Below are 24,262 nucleotides of genomic sequence, written 5' to 3'. Positions count from 1 at the left end.
AGGTTGCTGTGAGCCAAGATTACGCCACTGCACTCCAGCCTGTGTGATAGTCTCAAAAAAAAAAAAAAAAAAAAAAAAAAAAAAAAGAAACCAAGATGTAGGTTCTAGGTGTACTTGTTGCTGCGGAATAAAACCAAATTATAAATTTTTTTTTAACTGTTACACCAATTCTTGCTTTGCTTTCCTCTGACGACAAAATCTCCAGACTAGGACATGCAAGTTAACTGTATGCTGTTTTCAACCAAGGATGCTGACGGTGGTCTCGTGCATTATGTGGCCAGATTCGTGAATTGTGACTCCCTTTATGCCAATTATATTTAAAAAATAAATCCCCCAGCTGGGCGCAGTGGCTCATGCCTGTAATCCTAGCACTTTTGGGAGGCTGAGGCGAGTGGATCACGAGGTCAGGAGTTCACAAGACCAGACTGGCCAATATGGTGAAACCCTGTCTCTACTAAAAATACAAAAATTAGCCAGGCGTGGTGGCGTACGCCTGTAATCTCAGCTACTCGGGAGGCTGAGGCAGGAGAATCACTTGAACCTGGGAGGCGGAGGTTGCAGTGAGCGCCACCGCACTCAAGCCTGGGTGACAGAGCGAGACTCTGTCTCAAAAAATAAATCCCTGCCTTAAGTACATACGGGCTCACTGTGGCTCTTCTACAAATGTGTGGAATTGATTTCTCACTAACTGCCCTGATCAGACCCTTTATTGCATGTAAAGAAGAAAAGCACAACATACATCTTTTAGGCACTTTTTATTTTCCAAAAAAAAATGTCGTTAATATATAAACATCTCATTCTCTCAAAAAATTCTACAACTATACAGCTGTTTGCTCCATTATTTGCATAGGAAATGACCACAATACAAAAATAAGAGGGAAAAAGAAGCAAAACAGCAACCAATTTATGCTTTTCATGTAGGTGTGTTTCCACGTATAAACATTTTGAAGCCTCTTACAAAATTATTTACATCGTTTGTCATCTATTTACATGTTTTAAGAGCAACTTTTCTAACAAACAAAACTATAATTTATCAAGTTATGAAAATTGTCTTCTAAAAAAACTTACTATATTACCACAAAATAAATAAAGATAAACAATATTTTAAAAACAAAATTAAATTTTCATTTCAATTAAGACCCCTTTTGGCATTTTGCTTATTTATTCTGCCCTTTGGTTAACAGCATCAGCATCACATTACTATTTTATATTGCATATATGTAGCACTTGCTTCCTTAAGTTTTCAACATATCATTTATATTTAAAGGCAGACACTGAGTCAGTATTAAGAGATTAAACTGCACTGTAATTTAGATAAAATTACTGTGTCTCACTGTATATTACATGCAAAATCCACATAAATTGTCATTTAACCAACAGTACTGCAGGAGCGAACATCTTGATATATGAAAACTGCATCATCAATTCAACGTTTCGGTACATGAAACTGCATCGTAAATGCAACATTGTCATATGTGAAAACGACATCATAAGTCCTTCTTTTTAAAAATGACATTGCGTTTAGCTTATTGTAAGAGGTTGAACTTTTGTATTTTGTAACTATCTTTAAGCTCTTCAGTTTATAATTCATATAAAACGCCTTTTGTATTTAAAATAATCCTATTTTAATCAGTGCATGAAATTTGCTTTTTTAAAGTTCATTTGAATGATTATTCCTTCCCTCTAAAGAAATGATTTTGGTAATGTTGAGAGGTATCTTACCACAAATTCTAACTGTAAGTGTATTTATGGTTATTTTCAAAAGAATTATGACTTTTCCCCAAAAGAATCCTAAAAAACTTGTAATAAACCTATAAAGCTGATTTGCATATTTACAAAATTTTGAATAGCAAATATAGGCAACTCATATATGTATATATATTTTAAAAACCCACACATTTGTTCAATGGCTATTTGTGAATTGCCAGGTACACTGTATACCTCTAAGGAATTATCTACTATTGAAAAAAACTACTCAATGCCAAGTAAAATCTTGACATACAATCCATTCTTCTTCTGGTGCCTGCCAACTGATTTGTTTACTGAACACTGTCACATTAAATGACGGTGCCTAGGTAAAAATGCTGCACACACTCCCCTCCACCCCCACCCCTTACCCATGTTGAGATGTGGCTGCCTGTCATGAGATGAGATCTGCTTGAGTAAAGCCATATACATTACAGCAAGCATTCCAGATTCTTAAAATGACCAAACACTTTGGTATTAATACAATGTATTCCCTGTTTTCTCAAATATACAAAATATACATTTCCAGTTTTTGTTGTTTTCTTTTCTTTTTTTTTTTTTTTTATATATATATATATAGGAACAGTTAGGTTTGTTGTTTGAAAGGGAGCCCGGGGACCTGGAACGGGTCGGGTGGCATGGGCAGCGCTCAGTTCTGGTGCCTCTTCATGTGCAGGGCCAGGTGGTCGGAGCGCGAGAAACTGCGGTTGCACACCCCGCACTGGAAGGGCTTGGCGCCTGTGTGCTTCCGGTAGTGGCGGGTCAGCTCATCCGATCGCGCGAACCTCCAGTCGCAGCCTTCCCAGGTGCACTTGTATGGCTTTTCACCTGTGACAACGAACAAAGGAGGTGAGGCGGCCTGCTTGTAATGCAAACATCCTAGATAACACTGGAGAAGGAATTTCAAAGAAAAAAAATCTTGGCCAAGCGAAGGAAGGAAAGCTCATGAATTCCATTATGAGTAAATACATATCAAAGCCACTCAGAGTAAGCTAGTTAAGAGTTATTTCTTATAACCTCCAAGTATTTTTTACCTTATAAAGAAAAAAGCATTTTGTGTACCTTTGAACAACTGAAGAAAAGCAATTTTAGGCAAATGCGAAATGATTCAGTGCCCTTATTTTTATGTACTCCTACACACATAAATCCAGGAAATGACTAGATGAGCCTGAGTGGCTTTATCATTATTGTGCAAATACAGTTTCTATACCAACAAACCCAAATTAAATTATTATAGGACTAATGGCTGTAAGGTGGATGAGGGAGGAAAAAATTCAGAAGCTGTTGCACGAATCACCTATACAATGAATTTCATGTACCACAATTGCTTAACCAGAAACTGGTATTAGATGTTTCTAAATTAGCCAGGTTGAAGCTTGCAGCTCATAAATCAGTTCACTTGAACACATGGCCTCCAAAATGGACTATTAGGGCATTCACTCTTTGAGATTCACACACATCTTCACACCCTCTTTTTGCAGACTGAAGCAAAACACTCTGGTACTGATAACTTCACATTGGTAAAAAGGTTAGACCATGAAACAACTGTAACAACTGTGACATTTGTTGACTTGTATTTAGTTTTCCTTTGTCAAGTGTTGCGCCCAAAATTCATTCTATAAACAATTCGCCAAGCATCTATTATAGGCCAGGAACTGTCCCAAATACTTGTGATACAACGGTTAACAAAATAAAAATGGCTGGCCTCATGGAGCTTACATGTGTAATATACCTCTAAAAGTCTGAAATCGTTCAACCTACCCATTCCATTCGTCCACAGTTCTCTTCCCTTGAGTAGTGAGTTGGTATGTTCCTCCCTCCCATCCTGTAATGTATATTATTCCTAATGCTCTCCAAAGTTTGCCAGCTGTTTAACTTTCAAAACTACTAAATATTCATAATGTAGTCTTAATTCACTGTTGGTGAATGAATCCTACTGGAGATCATGTATTCCAGTAGGAATAAATACCAAAACGTTCTTTCAGTGAGCATTAACTAGCAGTTCCTACATTTATGATTTTATGATTTTCTATGAATTTTATTTTTTGGATAAGAATTTGTGAGATAAATTTGTACATTAAAGTATTATTGGCTTACTGCTGAGTTTTATACAGATACCTTTTTACCTCTTAAACTCTCTTACAAAAATCTTTTCTTCTGAGAGGGAGCAACCTCAGAGTTGCTTTGAACACTTGTTTAGTTCTGACGAAACAGAAACTGCACAACCTTTCTGCCTAATTTAGCAGTATCATGTTCAGGAAGTTGTAGGATTAACTAAGTCAGTCTAAACTTTAAAAGACCCTGTCCTCATCAACTGAGATTTCTACAATTTGTGGTTAATATTTTCATTATCCTGATAACCACTCTGACTCTCAGACAAAATCCCATAGGGACAAAGAAGAAAGTGCCAAAACAGACCACATGAAAGTGGTCCCAATTTCCTTCCCTTCAGATTTCACCTGCATTTCCCATGGTATGGAACTGCTGTGCCATACTTCCTCTCTTCTCTCCTCTGCCTCTGACTCAGACAGTTTTGGTTTTAATTCCCTTTCTGATTCCTATCAATCCACTTTAAAAACGCACATCTCAATTCTAGAATTTTTCCTCCCCTCATAGGAAATTCGAACCAGAAATTTAACCTAAGACATCCAAGCCTTTTATGAAACAAAGTATAGATCACGTTCGTGCACTTACAATCACATAAAATATTTGATATATAAAAATATTTTAACACCAGTAGTAAATATAGATATCACATTTATGGATGTAAATCATCACAAAAAATAATTTTGCACAGTACTATTAGTTTTTGTTCCCTGTGAAAAATAAACCACAGAAACAAACATATTGGTTAAATACTTTACTGTCATTTAATGGAAAGAAAAAGCTATTTCTGATGTCTGAGACAAGGAAAAAAATTCCTATAGTGCTCCCAATTTTAAAAGAAATCATTCTAGTCTTTTGAATTTAATAATTAAATAGCAGAACTGAATTTTCAGAGTTTACGTAAGAAACAAGGGACACTAGACTCTTTTTGTTCACTATTTTTATTGGCTATGAAGCAATAAACTGCACCAGTATTTTTTAAAGTTTACTTTACTGATTGCTTGAAATACGGTAGCCATTAAAGTTTCTAAAACATTTGGGGTTTTGCTCTCAATTTATGCACATCTATAGATTATTCAGCCAAGAATACTACCAGTGTCTGGAATGTTAGTTACTGGGGCCAAGTCTTACCATAAAAGTAAGGACAACTATCCCCCACTTGGGGCAGTTTCTATGGGATTTGTTCAAGTGTCAACACCATTCAAGTAAAACATCGTAGAGGAAGCTGGTACCCAATTTCTGGCCAAAGAGCAGACTTGGGCCTTTCTTCCTCAGCCAGAAACACTATGCACAGTACTTCTGGGAAACCAAACTGACTTCCTTTAAGTTATATTTCAACAGGATAGAGCTTTCAAAAGTTTAATTGGATTTTTACAGAATCTCTTTCCAATACCACCAATTTAAAATATTTAGTTAAGCTCTTTCAACATCAACTGTATTTTTAAGTTCTCATGCTGTTAACGTGAAACTTTCCACAGGCAAAAAGAAAAAAGTGACAAGTTTGTACAGCACAGAAAACAAGCTCCAACTTTATCTCAAAGTATGTGTTTTCTCATTCTGTTTTTAAATTACAGGAGTATTTTGCTAGAATCTCTAATCTTTGAAAACTATGTTCAAGTTAAACATACATACTATCCATGCTGATAAAGTCATTAACATACTTTACAAAAATGTTAAGCAGAAACATTACCAGCAAAAAGAAAAGGGAGCAGGCACCAGCAGCCATGGAGCACATACTCCAGAGCGAGGTGCTTCTCATTCTCTCGCTTCCTCACAATAACCCCGTGAGTTAGAAGCAAAACGATGAGCTCCACATTAAGAATCCCGGTCTGCCACTTTTCCTTAATGTCCCACTTAAATCTTCCATTAGCAAACACTAATACACTCTCTTTGAATGATTTAAGGAACACATACATATTGTTCAAATTTATTTCCATATTCTAAAGCCACTTGTGAAGGTCAGCCAAGGAATGGCTTAATGGAATCACAGCAGGCCTTGCACCCCAGATGATCTGAAACACAGGGCACAACTTGGCAGAGCCAGCCTCTGTGGGACCTGCGGGGTCCTGAGCACTGTTCAGTCAGGTATTGGCAATTCCCAGGTATCACCTAACACCTAACAATAGCTCCTTTCCCCCAGGGTAACTGAATTTCAGTGGGTTAGTGGAATATGTTTGTAAGCCATTTTAAAAATCCTCAGCAACAAACTGAAAATTGTCTTTTTTCCCCCCTCTGAACAGATTTTAAAATGATTTCTGAACCTATCACAATGGAATGGGAAGTTTCTCTGCTCTGCTGAACACATTCAATAGACTCAAACCAAGGCCTTACCCTAAAATGTTCTACATAGATTCTTCTAACGAAAGAACAAAAATCACTGATGGAAATATTTATCTTAAAAGTTATTTTAGATAATTTTTTTTTAAGTTTATTGTAGCAAATTTGCACATCGGTTTCCTTTCTGGTGACTAAAAGACAACTCAATCAATAAAAACTAAAATACCATGAGAATTAAAGTCACTGTTTATTAGTGAAGGTGTAACTTGTACTAAATGCCTTGCAAAACACAAATGAGACTTAGTTTCTGGCCTCAAAGAACTTAAAAATCTGTATCCTGTTCTGGGAACCTAAACAATGTAAACTTTTAAAGTAGAATAAATTATTTCAACCTAATCTAAACTCTTAGAACTTAAGAGTCCTTGAAGCTCAAAATGGGCTCTTATTTCAAGAGAAAAATATTTTCATGCAATTCAATAATAATTAGATTTTTCCCATCATTTGAGACGTACGAAATTTAGTCTCTGAAACAGGCTATTAGATTTGCTTCTAAAAACCAAAAGGGAAAAAAATAGGAAACACTTATTAAAGAAATTCATAGGAGAATGATTTAGATATCTAAGAAAAGAGATAAGTAGGATGATTTTAGCTCACTAATTCATATTTTTATATCTATGCCGGTAATTTTCCATCCAAACACCTTCTATTAAAACTCATTGTCACAGATTTCCTATACTTGGAACAGAAGGCCCATATCAAAGATTAGTATGATTAGCATTTGTAAATGCATCTAATTATTTACCAGATAACACCATCAATATTGTGCCCATTCAACCTAGGGAAGCTGATTGCCAAAAAACGAATAACAAAACAAAAAAAAAAACAATGAAAGAGGAATTCCTTTCCTTTTCTCCTCAATTCATGTTTATCACTTTCTTTAAAGTCCGATACCTCACCCCTTCTAGAAAGCCTCTGAACAGGCCAGGAGAAATCATTTCACTTTTCTGTATCCCCATCACTTAAATTTCTGTTGAGCTATCGATTTGCACCTGCACATATACTGCTTTAGGAAGGCTTCGAATACTTGTATTTTGCCTCCTTAACCAGCTTTTAAAGTTCTTCAAGGGCAGAGACTATCTTCTATTCCTGCTGTAATGCCACACTTTCCCTAATGCATCTTGAAAACAACTCAGTTATTCTGATTAATGAAAAGGAGGGAAGGCATAAAAGGTTCTTTTCAGGCTGTCAGCTTTTTCTTCTTCTGTGGACCCTCCTGCAGCAGGGCTTTGCCCTGCCTAGGACCACTGAGGGTAATCAGATAATATGCTTTTAGGTGAGAACCATGTTTTGAGCCTCTTCCGGAGAAAATAATCAGAATCAGTTATTGTCCATTCTGAAGTTATACAGGGATAAATAAACTCTGTATAAACAAATTTTCCTACGTAGAACTGGACTGGACTTCAGGAAAGCCAAGCCATACTAGAGCCCTAGTGCTGGTCAAAGGCAGTGAGGGGACTTCTCCCAGGGTCAGAAAGCACTGATCTGCCAAACCCAAAGAGGGAATAGGTGGGAACACGATGTCAGGGGTTACACTTACAGTCTACATCCTAGCAGATGTCTGGAATCTCTGGACTCCTGAACTACTGCTACTTCTCCTCAGGGTTCCCAGTAAACATTATGAAGACTATCCCGTCATTAATAGAGTTAATGAAATGAAATACCAATTCTTCAAGTCTCCTGACAACGAGACAACACTCGGATTCACTTTCTTACTATGGGAGTTCACACTGACATTAAAAAGTGTCGAAGAATTTCACCTTTTTTTGGGAAGCAAAACAGAAAAATCCTCTATTTTCATATTTTCCCAGTATGGAATGAGTACTAGATAACTTTTCCTTTAATTTGCACTTCACATGGTGACCCTGACTAGTAGGTCTCCTCCCAACTCGTAAAGGTTTACCTTTTCATAAAGTAGCCAAAAATAAATTTCTTCTTCTGTATAGATATTTTTTGGTAAAAGTTACCTACTGTGTCCTTCTAAAACTGTAATTTATCCTTAGTAAGAGCTGTTGTTTGAGATCTTTGAATATAAATAATACTGGCTAACAGACTAGGAACGCTGCTACGGAGATACTTTTACTAAAGTAGGACACATTATTTCTAATCTTTCACCAGAAATGATGTAGGTCATCAAGTAAACAGCTACTACATTCTATAGGACCAAAAATATCTGACAAATTCTTGGGTGACTGTATTATTATTTTTTAAAAACATTACTCTCTACTTTCAAGACTAATTACTTCTATCTCCACTCCAGCAATTCTATTTAGTCCATTTATGAACGATCTTCTCCCACTAGGTTAAGAATAAAAGGGCAAGAAGAGATTATTCGTATTTGGATTCTCCACAAAACCAGTAAAAAATATTTGCTGAATCAAATTATACTTCTTAACCTTTGATAAGCTTTATCATCTCTAAACAATGTTTAATCAATTTCCTATGTAAATGTTTTTCAGATGAAAGAACAAGTCCTAAAAGCAAAGTTTAATCTTCCCAGTGAGTCATTAAAAAGAAATTGCTTCTAAGAGCTTTCATGCTCATAAATACCTTTCCTGGGGTCTGAACCAGCAAGTCTCTTAAGCTACTACTTAAAAAAAAAAAAATTCTGTTTGAAATTATCAATACAGAAAATAAATTTCAAAGCTGCAAATGAAAAAATTGAAAAGAATGAAAAGAATGTTTAATAAAATCTAATCTAACACAAATGTGATACTTCCTCTGAAATAGGTTTCAAATAGAGACTCAAAAAACCATTGAGTCCTAAATCTCTTCCTGAAAAAAGTTTTTGCCTGGGTTACCTCTACCAATAAAACAGGTTACACATGTAACCACTATTAATATATTTCTCGATTCACATTGTAAGATCTCCATCCATTAAGGCCCAAAGTGAAAACCTTTGTATACAGTTTTCCTAAAAAGCCTTTTACCCTGTTCCCACAGTTCCACAAAAAAATAAAAAAGTAACTAATGTTCAGAACATTGAATGTTCCTTTTAGTAAGTACCTACAATGAAAATATCTTTATTGTCAATATTATCGATTATTATTATTTTATTTTTTTGAGACAGAGTCTCGCTCTGTTGTCCAGGCTGGAGTGTAGTGACATGATCTCAGCTCATCGCAACCTCCACCTCCTGGGTTCGAACGAGTCTACTGCATCAGCCTCCCAAGTAGCTGGGACTATAGGCATGAGACACCATGCCCAGCTAATTTTTGTATTTTTTAGTCGAGACAGGGTTTCACTATGTTAGTCAGGCTGGTCTCGAACCCCTGAACTCAGGTGATCCACCTGCCTCTGCCTCCCAAAGAGCTAGGATTACAGGTGTGAGCCACCAGGCCCAGCCAAATATTATTGAGATTTTAAAATCAAAAGCTATACTTAATATATTCCATGAAAAATGACTTTGGAGCAAAGACCTAGAAAGGAAATTTTTTTTTTTGAAATGGAGTCTCACTCTGTAGCTCAGGCTGGAGTGCAGTGGCATGATCTCAGCTCACCGCAACCTCTACCTCCTGGGTTCAAGCAAGTATCTTGCCTCAGCCTCCTGAGTAACTGGGACTACAGGCATGTGCCACCACACCTGGCTAATTTTTGTATTTTTAGTGGAGATGGGGTTTCACCATGTTGGCCAGGCTGGTCTCGAACCCCCCCCTGAATTCAGGTGATCCACCTGCCTCGGCCTCCCAAGTACTAGAATTACAGGTGTGAGCCACTGCGCCAGGCCCTAGAAAAGAAATTCATACCTAAGGATTTTTTAGTACCCAAACTGAAACTCAATATATTCAGCAGCAAATCTCAAGTAGAGATTTATATAAAGTATACCTAATAACATCTTACTACACACGTCAGTAGGCAATAAAGTCTTCTGCAAAAGACAGTAAGGCAGAAAATGGGAATGTAACCCCTTTACAAACCGGGCTTCCACTAAAAAGTCTTTCCAGGACTTAATGTGGAACTCTTTCCTAAACAGGGAATCTTGAACACAGTGCTTTAAGAGTCCATTTTGTGCGCCAGGCAGTGGCTTACGCCTGTAATCCCAGCACTTTGGGAGGCTGAGGCCGGTGGATCACCTAGCTCAGGAGTTCAAGACCAGCCTGGCCAACATGGTGAAACCCCGTCTGTACTAAAAATACAAAAATTAGACAGGCGTGGTGGCAGGCACCTGTAATCCCAGCTACTCGGGAGGCTGAGGCAGGAGAATCGCTTGAACCCAGGAGGTGGAGGTTGCAGTGAGCCGAGATCACACCATTGCACTCCAGCCTGGGGACAAGAGCGAGACTTCATCTCACAAAAAAAAAAGAGTCCATTTTGTGTTCCTATGTTATTTGTACAATGTTTCCATTTTCTCTTATGGGCATGTTTCAAATTGTCCTTTTCCACTGTCAATCTCTAGTAAACCACTCTGGGATCACTTAGTATACACAGAATACGCAGCACACGGAGTCTGGGTCTGAGGAATACTTGAGCCAAGTGTGTGCGTTGTTCAAAGACTTTCTTTGTACAAATGCTAATTTCCTGCCCTGTTCCAGATAGCTGAAACTGGGGGAAAAAAAAAATCTAGAAACGTTACCGTACCCTGATTTCCCAACAGCTTTAGCATATTCTCTAAGGTTAAGTGCATATCCACGCACATGAAGAGAACCGCTAGGACTTCAAACATTCTGTGTTGAGTTCGTGGCTTACTTTTTCAGAATGTTTTCTCCAGAAAGAACTTTTTAAATTTCTACAAAGTTTTGTTTGAGGATACAGTCAATATTTTTTCCTACTGATTTTAACTTCTTTCGGCCTCAAACCTTTGCAAACTTGACATTATTTTAAATATTCATTATGATATTAAAGAAAAAAGTAAGGTATGTCACCATGTAATACTGGCTGCAATAGACAGTGCATCAGTCATGTTGATTTATAAAGACAAAACAGTATGTGACTCTTAGGTACTTGGGAACAACTTTAGAGTGATGGCAATGTGTTCCACCCCTTGTAGACATCATGAAGCATATAAACTTCAGTAGAAAGTTCATTTAAATGCTGTTAAAAGTACAAGTATTTTGAATTGGAAATATACCACTCATTGACATTGTTGCCTAGAAGCAGTCATAATTATTTCTCACCAAAGGCATAAATGTATACACACACATATTACAAATAACACATGCAAACATCCACATCTGTAAGGGGTGCTTCTACAGGCCTTATGCTATATTATGTATGTACAGATGTAAATAAATATAATTATTCTCTAGAATAGAAGCAAATTATGTTTCCAGTATTGTCTAATCACACAAAGACGACAGAACTTTGTATTATTTATATGTGATGTCCTGATAAAGAAATCAAAGTATATGAACTTAGAAGACTTGAATGCTATACTTCTGGTTTAAGAAACTGATATATCATCTACTCTGTCATCTCAGATTACTTAAAAAGTTCTGTTTTGTTAAGACTATTATTTGCTTAGGTTCAATTTGCAACCCAAGTTAAAGAAGCATTTACAATCTAAAAATCTGGAAGAAGTAATTACACTCAGATGTAGGCTGTTTTCATTGCTTAAATTATTTTTAAAACATAAGGTAACTTGACATTTTAAAGCAATTACAATTATTTTCCAAAGAAATGCTAGGGTGCTTCACATTCTGCCTGTAAAACGGCAATCATTTAAAGAGTATTTTATGTCATCAAATACAACTGTTGTGTGGTTTTTAAAGTCCTCTGATAAATGGTCCAAGAGGGAGGAGGAGGACAGAAAGAAAACCCAAAAAAGCTATTATATAAGAGAATTAATTTAGAAAAACTGTTCTAACTGTTCCACCTGGGCCTTAAAGGGAAGAAAAAAAAAGAAAAAACACCTTTGCTGGCTTCAGATACATTAATTTAAAAACAACAGGCGGGCATGGGTGGGGAGGATGCAATGAGAGAACAGGTAATTTTAAAAGGCATTGTCTAGAAACTAGAAATGAGGAGAAAACAACCTCAATGCTCTATGATTACCCAAGAACAGGTTTAGCCAGATGAACAAGTCTGCTACAAACCCTCCCCAAGGCATTTGAAAGACTATCAAACAAAACTTTATTAAACTGGATTACATGTTCTCATTCATTAGATGTTGAAGGCCACAATGTTTATGGTCAGGTGAAAAAGCTGATGCAAGGGACCCAAACCAGGCCTTCTTTTTGGTCTGTTTTTATTAGTACAAGCACTGTTAAGACAACCCACGATTAAATGTATCTGCCAGCAGGTCAAGTTCCTGAATCGCAGGTATAAGCATTCAGGGCACTAAACCCTGACGGGGTGAAAGGCTATTCAGATATGGGTTTGACTACATCCCTGCAATAAGTAGCTGATTACATCGTTATATGCAATTGTGCTCTTTTATGAGGAGACTTTAACCCCATGAAAATGTGTTCCCTCCTATCTCTCGTTTCAAGGACTTCCAAGAGAAAAAAACAACAGCTCAAATGTCTTTATATTTCCATTTATATTCTGTAAAAGGACATTTTGGTATTACTATATGGAATATTTTACTGGCACTTGTCATTTGTATCTTGAAAACTTTAAGTTGGAGTTTTTATAACATGCTTAATTCATTTGTGTTTAACTATAAAAATTTCTACCTTGGGCTGCTTATGAAGGATCCTTCCTCTTATGTAATCAGTTTGTCTCTATGCAAAAACCTCAGGCCAAAACAGCCTGCTCATTTCATAGATAAATACAAAAGATGTCTTTTCCTTAAAAGCAGTTTCTCAGAAAGCCCTGGAATCTACTACACTGTCATCAGATTTTAATAAGTAGTGTTTATCACTGGGATATCAAGCAATGCTTCCTAACATGCATACAAAATGTCTGCAACCATATTCCTCTTAGGGCTCTATCTCAGCACTGACCTTTGTTCAAAGGCTTTTACTTTTTAATGCAGCAGTTAGAGATAACTACTTCATTTATCAAAACTCAATTTCCATAGTAACATCTAGCCTGGGGAGATTCAAGTCCTCACACTAATCCAACAACCCATTCAAAGGAACTGTTGAATACTTTGGTTTCCATAGCAATGATGGAATAATACATTTTGCTAGGTCATTGCTTTTATTAGCAAACTTATTCTTTGAACTTTAGGTAAGGCTGTATTTATTGAGGGAAAAAAACAATCACTTTATGTAAGTTCTTTCCTTTAGGGCTGCTCTTTCAAGAAAATCGCAATTAGTAACCATCTATATATTTGAAAATATTTGGAGTATTTGGGGGCCTTTAAAGTATGCCACCTGGTTTCATCTTAAAATGGCTTCTGATATAATTTTAAAATGTAAAAGTTCTTAAAAGTGCTGATTGGGCGCAGTGGCTTCCGCCTGTAATTCCAGCACTTTGGGAGGCCAAGGCAGAGGTCAGGAGTTTGAGACCAGCCTGGCCAACATGGTGAAACCCCATCTCTACTAGAAATACAAAAATCAGCTGGGCGTGGTGGTGGGGGCCTGTAATCCCAGCTACTCAGGAGGCTGAGGCAGGAGAATCGCTTGAACGTGGGAGGCAGGGGTTGCAGTGAGCTGAGATCACAACACTGCACTACAGCCTGGCGACAGAGCAACACTCAGTGTCAAAAAAAAAGTGACTGCAAATACAAAAGTAGAGTGGCTAAATTTAAAAGCACAAGTAAACAACAATGAAATGTAAGCTAGAATAAAGATGAAGTCTCTCATACATACCAAGTTTGGGCTGGGCCTTCTAACCCATTTCTGACCACCTGATTTTAACACTGCAATTTCAGCCCTACCTTTCATCAAGCACAGAAAACATACTAAACACAGATATTTTAACCTATAGGTGAAACTAAAGATAATGTTTTCACCAATTATGCTGTACATGCTCAATGGGAAAGTTTTTAAGAGTTTAAAATGGCTTTCTCAGAGCAAAATTATGTGTTATGGAAGAAAATGAGTTTTTTTTTTTTTCTTCAAAACACTGCCATTACAAGTTTTAAAATCCATTAGTAAACATCGTTGTTTACGTTTTTGGGTAATCAATTCTATGAGCGGTGACAGGGCAAGAAGGCCTTAGTGAGGGAACATCACCGGCCTTCCTGGAACCAGATTTCTCATGGAACTGAATTCTGAGCCAAGCCCGTGCTGAAAAGGTAGGCTATTTATTTAAAAAAAAAAAAAAAAAAAAAAAAAAAAAAAAAAAAGTTGACAGAAGAAGAGATCAAACACGTGTTAGCTTTTAAAAGGATGAATACCACTTACACTATTTACACAACTCACAGAATTAACAAGAAAATTACATACCAGTGTGAGTCCTCAGGTGAGCTTTTAAATGAGAAGACTTTGTATAAACTTTTGTGCAACCTAAAATAAAGGAGAACAGCATGTCATTTTGGAGATCCTTTTGAAATCTTTACATTTGATGATTCAGTGTTTAAAATCTGGCTTTAAAGAAGAAATCTCTCATGCTAGATGAGATTATTTGAAGCTTCAGATTTAAAAGTTTTTTAAAGAGTCCTCCCCCATTACCCTGTTAAAGGCATAAAGTGATTTGTTTTATGTATCACTTTAACAGGAAAGAATGCAGATAATCAAGCCAAACTACAAATGGAAAATTTGTGTTTATATTCCAGTAGGTGCTGTACTTCCGTAATTTAAGGTTTACTATATGTTTTTTGGAAAATTTTAATGGCTCTAGAGCTGACAATGCTAAGCCATTATCCAAGATGACTGTAATTTTGTGTACTCCCACATTTGTTTTTTCATTTAGCACGTCATGCCATATCATGTATCAAAGTCAATAAATTTTGTCATGTATTAATCATAAACTAGCTTTCCCAGTAACTTGTAGATCTATTCCATGTATTGTCTTCAATTTACACTTTGGGCCACGTATCTCATTCAAAACTGAGCATATGCTCACATGCCATCAAAACCATTCTTAAATCTATCCTGTAGACAGTCTTGTACCTACCATCACGCTAGCTGCCTACAACCTCCACTTCACTACCAAACCTTATTTTCCCCTACCCTACTTTAATCTCTTTCTGGGGCACTTAATTTAGAATTAAAAACTGCAATTTATTCAATTGCCATTTTAAAGTCACACACACACACACACACAACCTATTGATGCTTCAACCAGGTAAGAGCACATACCAGGGTAATCGCAGTAGTGGATGCGTCGTTTCTCCAAATCGGGATTACTCCTTCTATTGTATCTGACAGGTTGGATGTTTTGTGAGTTAACTGGCAGGGTGGTGGGTAAATTTGGATTGTGAATTGCCAGTTTAGAAGCAATTGTAGCAGCATAGGATGGAGGTGGGGTTAAATTCTGGAGCATCTCTGCTTGTCTATCTGGACTTCCAGGCTCTGAGCTTGGTGGTGACGGGGGAAAATAAGTGGCCTGTTGTGGAAGAAACTGACTTGGCATTGTGTATGTGCAAGGGGGCATGCCCTGGAATTGTTTCACTGCAGTCTGCGGAACAGCAGAGGTGTGTGTGTTAAGGCCTGCCATGGCAGCTGACATAGAAACATTAAGAGTGTCCATTGCTGCTGTCTGGTTTGTAGAACTGGGCATATCTAGATCCGGTGTATTCAGTAGCTGGTACAGGTGGCCCTGCTGGGGAGGGACAGAAAGATGAAGATCTGGTGTAGGAAGTTCTTGTTTGATGAAAATATTGTTCACCTCTGGAGCTGCGGTCTGGTGTGAGCTGAATATACTGGTGAACTCAGGGAGGGCCTGGGTCGGGGCCGGAGGAGGGGCAGTCGTTTCACTCTGGTGGCTGAAAATGGCAACAGGTTCTGTCTTGATGTGTGTTACGCACGGTCTCTGGGATTTGTAGAGGCCAGTTCTCAGGTGAGTGATGTCAGGGAGGAAGACGTTCATGTTGATACTGTAAGGTAACCCTTCAGTGTCAGTGAAGAACTGGTCTACGACTGAGGCACTGTCTCGTCTATACTTTTTATGCTCTGGAATTATAGGAACTGGAGGAAGCTGAGGTGTCAGATACTTCTCCATTTCACATCTTGTCTAAAAAAGAAGAGATACAAACATGCATAATCCACCTGATTCACCATCTTGGGAAGGACAAACAATCGGCGCCTACTAAAAATTCCCCCAATCCCTGTATAAGGTACTCGGGCAAACTCCTCAGTGTTGCTTATAAACATATCAGGCTTATTTTGTCGATTGTGTAATAATTGGTTGACCAAAACCTTATGAAACTGTGTAACTGGTAAAACTGCTCCCCCAATCACCCCCAAAAGTGAAAGACGCAAATCAAGGAAAAAAAAAGAAAGCAAACTGAAAACATTCCTTTCTGATGCAATAACAAGGTATCACCCCTGTACAAGCAGGATTCCCTGCCCCATTACACAGTTAAATTTGCAATTAGAGTACACTATTGAAATGTTGCCAAACTACCTCAATTCTGTTTAAGTCATAAACATTAAAAAGCGTGTTTTTTGTTTTGTTTTGTTTTTTTACAGAAAAAACTATGCAAACCTTTAAAATATTGCAAAGGTTTATTTGGCTAGACACTTCAAAAGTAATATAAAAAATATTCTTTGGCTACTTCTGTGTCTTTTCTTGTTTACAGTTCAATGAGAAATACAATGTTCTAAGCAAAACCTTGTATCCACCGAAACAAAACAATTTCACATTCAATATTTGACCTAAAGGTTGATTTTAATCAGCAGATCCTGTAATTGGTTAATATGATAATGAAATGTTCCTATTCATACCCCTATCTAAAACAGATCTTTAATTACCTAGGGGAAAATCACTCCCTTGCTAGAGTGCTGCTAAGGAGCCCGTGGGTGGGGAGGCTGCTGTATCCCTAGCACAGTCATCAGCAAAACATTTATCATGTCCTCCTCAGTGGGCCAATGCTACATTCCCCCCTACTCTGTAAAAAGCTCAGTCATCCCTTATCTTCTTGTGCCTCCAGAGCAGAAAATTGACAAACTGAAATAACCAAATACTTTTCAAACGATGATCTCTTTTCTAGGCTTTTAAATCAGCTTGTAACAAGTCGCCTCAAGCTTTTTCCAGCTATCTTCTCTCCTAGTATAACTTAAGCCTACATTTTTTAACACTGAAAAAGGAAATTTCGAAAGATAAGAAAACCAACTAGATGGAATGGCGCATAGTATTAGCTTGGCACCTTAATCGGTAAATAAGACAGTCATTTTCTGCTGCTACTACTTCATTTCAAATGCGTTTCATCTCGGACCTTGGTGTGGATCCGGACGGGGTTTCCCGGATAGACACGATTTAAAAATAAAAATTAACGCTCACGTCATGTGAGTCACATCTCTGACAAATGCCACTGCCCTCTCACAGCAGGACCCTGACAGACCCCACGGAGTAGGCGCTGGGTAGCAAATATGCGATACGCCAAAGGGCTACTAAATGAAGTGTCTTGAAATAAACTGAACTAAACCCTTTCGTGCACTGCGCTCCCGCGGCGGTTAGTGGTTTCTGATTTTAGCTCTTCCAGCTGTTTGCATGTGGGTATGTTTCCAATTTTTTTTTCCTTGGGACAGGCTAAAAGTCCCGGGAAGTTTTTTTCTGGGCTATATGACTCCCTGCGTGGGCGAAAGAAACAGGCGGTTGCTCTAATTCGGCTGCTGGGCAAGTGTAAAAGCCAACTGCCAGCTTTCAACGCGGCTCCGGGAGGAAATTTACGCGCACACGAAGAAAACAACACCCCCGGTCTTTTTTTTTTTTTAAGGAAAAATAAGCGCTCCAACACAACCTTAGCTTTCCTAACTCTCATTTTCCAAACGCGGCCCGCGATCGCTTCTAAAGCAGGTTGAGCCACCGGCTATGAAATCTTGAGCAACCTCTCCCCAGCACCCCAATTTGCGTTTCTACTTAACCCGAGACGATGGGGATGGGGGAGCTCCAATGCCTTGGCACTGGGGAGCGGTAAAGGTGAAGACGTAATTTAAGTAAAACTGAGCGTAAGGTACAAGGTTTCGTCCCTCAAGTGTAAGAAAAACAACTAAGGTGCGTGTGAGCACCCAGTTCCCTCCCTCTGATCTCTCCCAGGCCAAGCCGCCGGGGCAGATTCCCCTCTATCCTTCCCCCCTCCCGACCCCTCATTTACTCTCAGCGAAACGCGGGTCCCCGGCCAGGCGTGCAGGGCGGGGCTGCCCACCCAGCACCGGCTCCGGTGCGCCCCGACGCACGCCCCAGCCTGGAGCGGCCCCTGTCGCCCGCGCGTCGCAGCGACGGGACACGCCCGGGCCCGGGAGTGCAGTGGTGGGAGGGGAGCGGCTCTTCCTACCTGGACTAGCTCCTCGGGAGGCAGCCGCGGGCCCGCAGCGGGCGGCTGGGCCGGCTGCGGGGCCTGCGCGGGCTGCGCCTGCGAGCGGTGGTGCGCGTGCTTCAGCTCCTCGCCAGGGAAGAGCGCCGCGTCGCGGGCCGGATTTGTGGCGCCCAGCACGGGCTTGAGCTGCGCGAACACGGGCTCGTCCTGCGGCGCCGGCGGCTGGGGCACGGGTCCCAGGCGGGCGCTCATGCTCAGCACCCGCGTAGCCATGGGCACTCCGGGCGCGGGTCGGGCGCACTTCCCACCTCGCCCACCCTGGCTTGGGGCGGCGAGCTCGGTGCGGGGCTGCGGTCGGAGGAGGGGAGAGGTTTCGGGTGGACCCCTCAGACAGCGGCAGGCAGTTTTCGAAGGCGCGCACGAAAAGCAAAACTCTTCCGCTCTTCCACACGTAAACGCCAACGTCCTACGGGCGGCCACTTTCTCCCGCCCCGCCCCACTGCGCTCTCAGGCTCTCCAGAGCCCGCTCCCGCCACCGCCGACCTCAGCGAGAGAACTGCGAGCGCGCGTACCTGCCCCACGACTACTGACACTTGACGCCCGCCTCTATTTCACCCAACTCCGGGGGGGCGGGGCCCACTCGCCTGATTGGCAGCGCCGCCGCGAATCCCGAGGCCTCAAGGCCGGCCGGGCCTGAGCGGCCAGCCTATGAGCAGGGAGAGAGGCAGCCAGGGCCCCGCCTCCGCCGGCCCGACCGCACCCCTCTCGGGCCACGAGCTTCGCGCGCAGGGCGGCCGCGCAGTTTGTACACAACTTCTCTGACAGATTGGGCTGGCGGAGCTGGGGGCGGAGGGAAGTAGCGGAGCGGGTGGAATCTGGGAAGAGGGGGAATTAGGGTGGAGACGCGGAGGGAGAGCTCTTCGCACTGTTCTCTGCCAGGATTAGGAAGAAAAAGAGTATTGCACGTCTTAGGTGTTGTGCAAGGACCTGAAACTCAAAAGCTGAAACCCAGAAGGCAGCTAGGTGGGGGCGCTGAGGCTTTTAGAGATTTGTCTAATGAGTGTGTACTTTTAAATATCCGAAATATACTTCTCTTTAGCAGAAAACTAGGGGCGGTGTGATAAACAAATTTAAAACAGCTCTTGTCTCATGTATCTTTAGCAGTGACTGTATCCATTTAACAAGGCAAATTCAGAATGCCTGAATAAAAGATTTGATGGGAAGCGTTATTTTCAAATCCTCGCATAAAAGCCTGAGTTTTTCCCACTCCTTCAGGATTTTAATTGCTAGACGTTTTCCCACACATTTGTACCTCCTATCCGTGTGTGGGGAGGAGGGCTTGGGCCACATGAATTTTGAAGTTTCTAATATTTAAGCCATGTTGATTCTAGCCGAAGCATGGAATCTAATTTAAGCACGACTGGCTCAAATGTGTACTTAAATAGACATTACATCTTTGACTTATTTTTGCTAGCACTGTATGTTAAAAAAATGGACTTTAATATTTACAAAACAGAAACCTAGCACATTTACCTCACATTGTGGCACCTTTTCCTACGAAGAGACAACCAGAAAGCCACAAACATAGACACATAGACACTGAAAACTGGGAATCCAAATTTGTTGGAAGGTAATAGCCAAATATATTACCGTCCATTTACTATGTTGTTATAATGGGAGGGTGAATTTTTGCCAGGAATCACCTAAGGAAACCACTTCCCTTAATCCTTAATGTTCTTGTACATGATTTTATCTGGCTTATTGGGAGGACGGAACAATAAACTGCAATAAAAATGCTTGTGATATTACTACAAATGTACATATGTTGACAGCACAGTATACCATTAGACAGTTTTACATATACGACAGCCTACTCATCGCTTCAGAGTAAAACAGCTTTAAAAAAAAAAGTATTTGAAAAAAACGTTCACTTCAAAGAGCATATCTATCAAAGGTATGGATCTCATTTTCAATGGGTAGAAAATTAATAAGCACATAAAGAAATGTATTTATTATTAGAACATATAAAATTATGCTGTAAACTAGGTTTTTCTCCTTTTCCTTCTCTTCCTGTTGATACATGATTCATTTCTACTAACTGTGACCACTGCCTTCAGAGAATGACTGATGACTACTTTCATGTTACCAAAGTATTATTTAATAAGTGCTTTTGCAAGTTTTTCTCTAACCAAACAGCCCCATGCTGTCCACCTTCATCTTTAAAAAGCTGTCTTGCTTTTCTCTAATATCAAACTGATCATGTAATTAATTAGCTTAGAAACAGATTATAGAATTAGGATGGGATTTAATGTAACTCTTTTAAAAAATTGAGCTCTGAAAGATTGTTAGTTACTTAATTCTGATAACATCAAACCTAAACGTGATGTAGATAATTCTTAATAGAACTTTTGTGCTCTTGTAACTTTAAGCTAAATCTAACTTAGATTTAATACATTTGGTAGCTGTATCTTAATGTGCTTTTAAACCTATCTAGACCTTTCCTTTTGTCTTTCTTTTTACGAGAGCTTCAGTGGCCTGGTATTTCAATCTAAGTTTTCACTGCAATAAAATCCCTGTATTTTACTGGAAATGCTTCCATAATTTCACACCACTTTTTAACATGCTTTCATTTACAAAAGCTTTTTCATTGCAAAAAAAGAAAAAAACACACACAACTAATATTGTTTTTAATATTTTTAGTCTTGTTGTTTCATATTTCCACTTTTCATAATGAATATAGATATGAAGCTAGCGTTGGGGTTCTTATAGTAACTGAATATATTCCTTTTTGCTCCAATACAGTAGCACCTTTTAAAATTTCATTTCAGGCATAAAGATTCATGAAATAGGGCTGCCACTTTTAAGTAATAGTTTCTCTGAAATGCCCTGCTCTGCAATCTCACAGAAAATAACTAGCTTAGCACTGTACAATAGTACGGAAATTGGAAAGTAATCCTTTTCGGAGACATTTGCCATGTGATTCTGAGCATATAAAGAACATGTTCAACCAAGCTTCCCTGCTGTTACTTTTAACATAAATGCTACAGCTGCAAACCTGTTTCATCGACTTAGTAAAAAGGGTTAAAACTTGATAAATATTTTTCAAATGTTCCAGGTTCTACATTGGCATGAAGCCAGACAGAGTGAATGGACAGATCCTCAATTACTTTGAACTTTCTAGTTCTTTGCATTCCTTCCCGCTTAGTAGTGCTGTACCATTAGGGAAGATGGGAGAAAACAAAAAACAAATGTCAGGTTTCAGAAATCAATTAGTGGCCTGGCAGTGGTGTGTTAAGTGAACTGTGCCAAAACAGGGGATTCTGAGGGAATGAAATAAAAATGTTGAGTGCTCAAGTTAGGTAGGAGGGTAAGCATAGAAGCAGTGTGCATGCTTAAGTCCTTAGTCACTGGGCAACACAGATTTAGTCTTAGAATAAACCATAAGTGTCACTATCTTTACGGGAATAAATACGGATGAATATGCGGGGGCTGAACAGGCATTCAGTGATGGGGGAGGGGGTTTGAAGGAGGCAGTGGAAAAAAATAGATAAATAGCTTCTGAATGATGAGATGAGGGAAATATGAAGCTATCACTAGGGCAATGTTCACACAACGACACGGCAAAAGGAATATCTAAATTCAGTTGTTTGGCAAATCTAAATTCAGTTGTTTGGCAAACAACTGAAATGTCAGAGAGAGCTCGAAATTAAGAGGTATAGAGTATCACAGCCAACAAAACTGTATTCACTTCGAGTAGAAAAATATTCATAGAATATTTATTTCTGCTAAATCAGTATCAAATTGCCAAGTGATCTTGGGCCACAGGAAAAAGAACAAGAATAAACATGAAAAATAAAGTTTTATACGGGAGCACACTCTTCTCTAGGGTAAGATTATTTAATTAAAGTGACTGTTTGGTAGTCATTGATTGTCCACCCCCGTTAGAATCTGTATCAGTGAAAACTTAAAACTATTGTAATTATTGTCCTCTCAAACATTTCACATCTGTAGTCTGTGTATTTTTTCATTAACGGCAACCACTTAAAGCCACATATCAGAAAAAAAGTCATTAAGGAAATAGCCTGATAAATAGAAGCTTCAACTGAGATTAGTTGGAATTTAAAGCATTTTGACTCAAAAGATTACGAGACGAGAAAGAAGATGCTCTGTTCATTGTTTTTGTGATGAAAAAATATGCAATTTAAATAAGACTAAATACATCTATTTATATTAATTAAAATTATGTCTTAAGACAACAACTTAATATTTTATTTTTGTAATGTCTCTTGCCTCCAGTTCTCAAGAAATTACATTTTATATTTCAGTTTGGATTTTTAAACATGTTCTTCTTAAAATATTTCATAAAACTGCCTTTATGCGCTTAATCCTAAGGATACTATAATTTATCTAGCCTAATTTTAAAACTCTACTAATATCCAAAAAACAGGAGAGTTTTACCTTTTGGAGAGGCTGGGATTGCTTTTTCCACCTTGTTAGTATAATAAGTAGACAAAAGTGACATAAATATAAACGCCTGGAACCAAGTTATAGGCCAAGCATATTGTAGCTTAAACTGTACAGTATTTAAATTTTGACTCGAAACATGATAGGCAAGGTTAAGAGAAAGGTCTGAGCTAAAGTGGTTACACCAAACAATCTTTTAGAACATTAGGGAGGTCTCATCATCAGCATCACAATGGGTAGTGTTTTGAGCCAATTGCTGTTCATGTGATGACAAAAGCTGTAATGGTACCAGGCTGTGGGGAACACCCTGTGAATGCTCAAATGAACTGTGTGTGCATGGGTCACACGGAAATACTCTTTTAGATGTTGATTTATAGATGAAGTGTGTAAAAGTTGTGCCTAAGAGCAATGCGAGTTCTTCTTGCGTAAACTTTACAACTTTGGGGAAGGGCAATTTGACAATAAGTATGAAAAAGGCTAAAATGTAAATAACTTTGAAAATGATAGATAATTTCTCTTTTAGGAAAGGTGTATGTGTGTGTGTGTATATATCTGTATTGTGTGTATATATATACATGCCTGGCCCACCATACACACGTACAGGTATATATATACACACACATATATCTTTATATATAAAATTGGGCCAGCCACCATGCCTGGCCCAAAATTATATATAAAGATATATGTGTGTGTATATATATACCTGTATGTGTGTGTGTATATATATATTTTATATATATATATAAATTTTATATATAAAATTGGGCCAGGCATGGTGGCTCACACCTATAATCCCAGCCCTTTGGGAGGCTAAGGTGGGAGGATTGCTTGAGGCCAGGAGCTGGAGACCAGCTTGAGCAACATAGTGAGACCCCTATCTCTACAAAAATGTTTAAAATGAATTAGGCATGGTGATGTATGCAGGTAGTCCCAGCTACTTGGAAGGCTGAGGTAGGAGGATTACTTGAGCCCAGGAGTTCAAGGTTACTGTGAGCTATGATCACACCACTGCACTCCAGCCTGGGTGACAGAGCAAGACCCCGTCTCAAATAATAATAATTAATTTAAATAAAAATAAAATTGGAAATAACCTAGGTTAGGTGTCCAACAACAGGGGAGTAGTTAAGCAATATATCCATACCATGGCTACTGTTATGCTACCAAAAAGTTGAGTAGTTGGAAAAAAAGGGGGAAAATTCATATTAAGGAATATTTAGTGACACAGGAAAACATTCATGCTATGTGTAGTGAAAGAAGGGAGTTTTATCAATATGTACCCACAAAGATGAAAAGAAAATACCAAACATGGATGTATTTTGGTGGCCTTCATTGGATGGTTAAATTATAGGTCACTGCTGG

At 38.9% G+C, this 24,262-nt stretch overlaps 1 protein-coding gene across 2 annotated transcripts; it reads right to left on the bottom strand.

The window, feature by feature from the left end:
* Positions 1-740: 740 nt before the first annotated feature.
* Positions 741-22,960, bottom strand: KLF5 (KLF transcription factor 5). 2 transcript variants are annotated; one of them, XM_050766992.1, is made up of 4 exons: positions 22,895-22,960; positions 15,318-16,191; positions 14,463-14,522; positions 741-2,574 (listed from the first exon to the last, which is right to left on the bottom strand). In XM_050766992.1, exons 2-4 carry the CDS (start codon positions 16,177-16,179, stop codon positions 2,396-2,398), a joined length of 1,101 nt encoding a protein of 366 aa, XP_050622949.1. In that variant the 5' UTR covers positions 16,180-16,191; positions 22,895-22,960; the 3' UTR covers positions 741-2,395. The 2 variants fall into 2 exon arrangements, with proteins under 2 accessions (XP_050622949.1, XP_050622948.1); XM_050766991.1 differs by lacking the exon at positions 22,895-22,960 and adding an exon at positions 18,455-19,234.
* Between the last annotated feature and the right edge of the window lie 1,302 nt (positions 22,961-24,262).

Source organism: Macaca thibetana, chromosome 17 (assembly GCF_024542745.1).
Source record: "Macaca thibetana thibetana isolate TM-01 chromosome 17, ASM2454274v1, whole genome shotgun sequence".
NCBI lineage: Eukaryota > Metazoa > Chordata > Mammalia > Primates > Cercopithecidae > Macaca > Macaca thibetana.
Note: the sequence above shows the minus strand (reverse complement) of the source record. Positions and strands in the feature narration are given on the sequence as shown.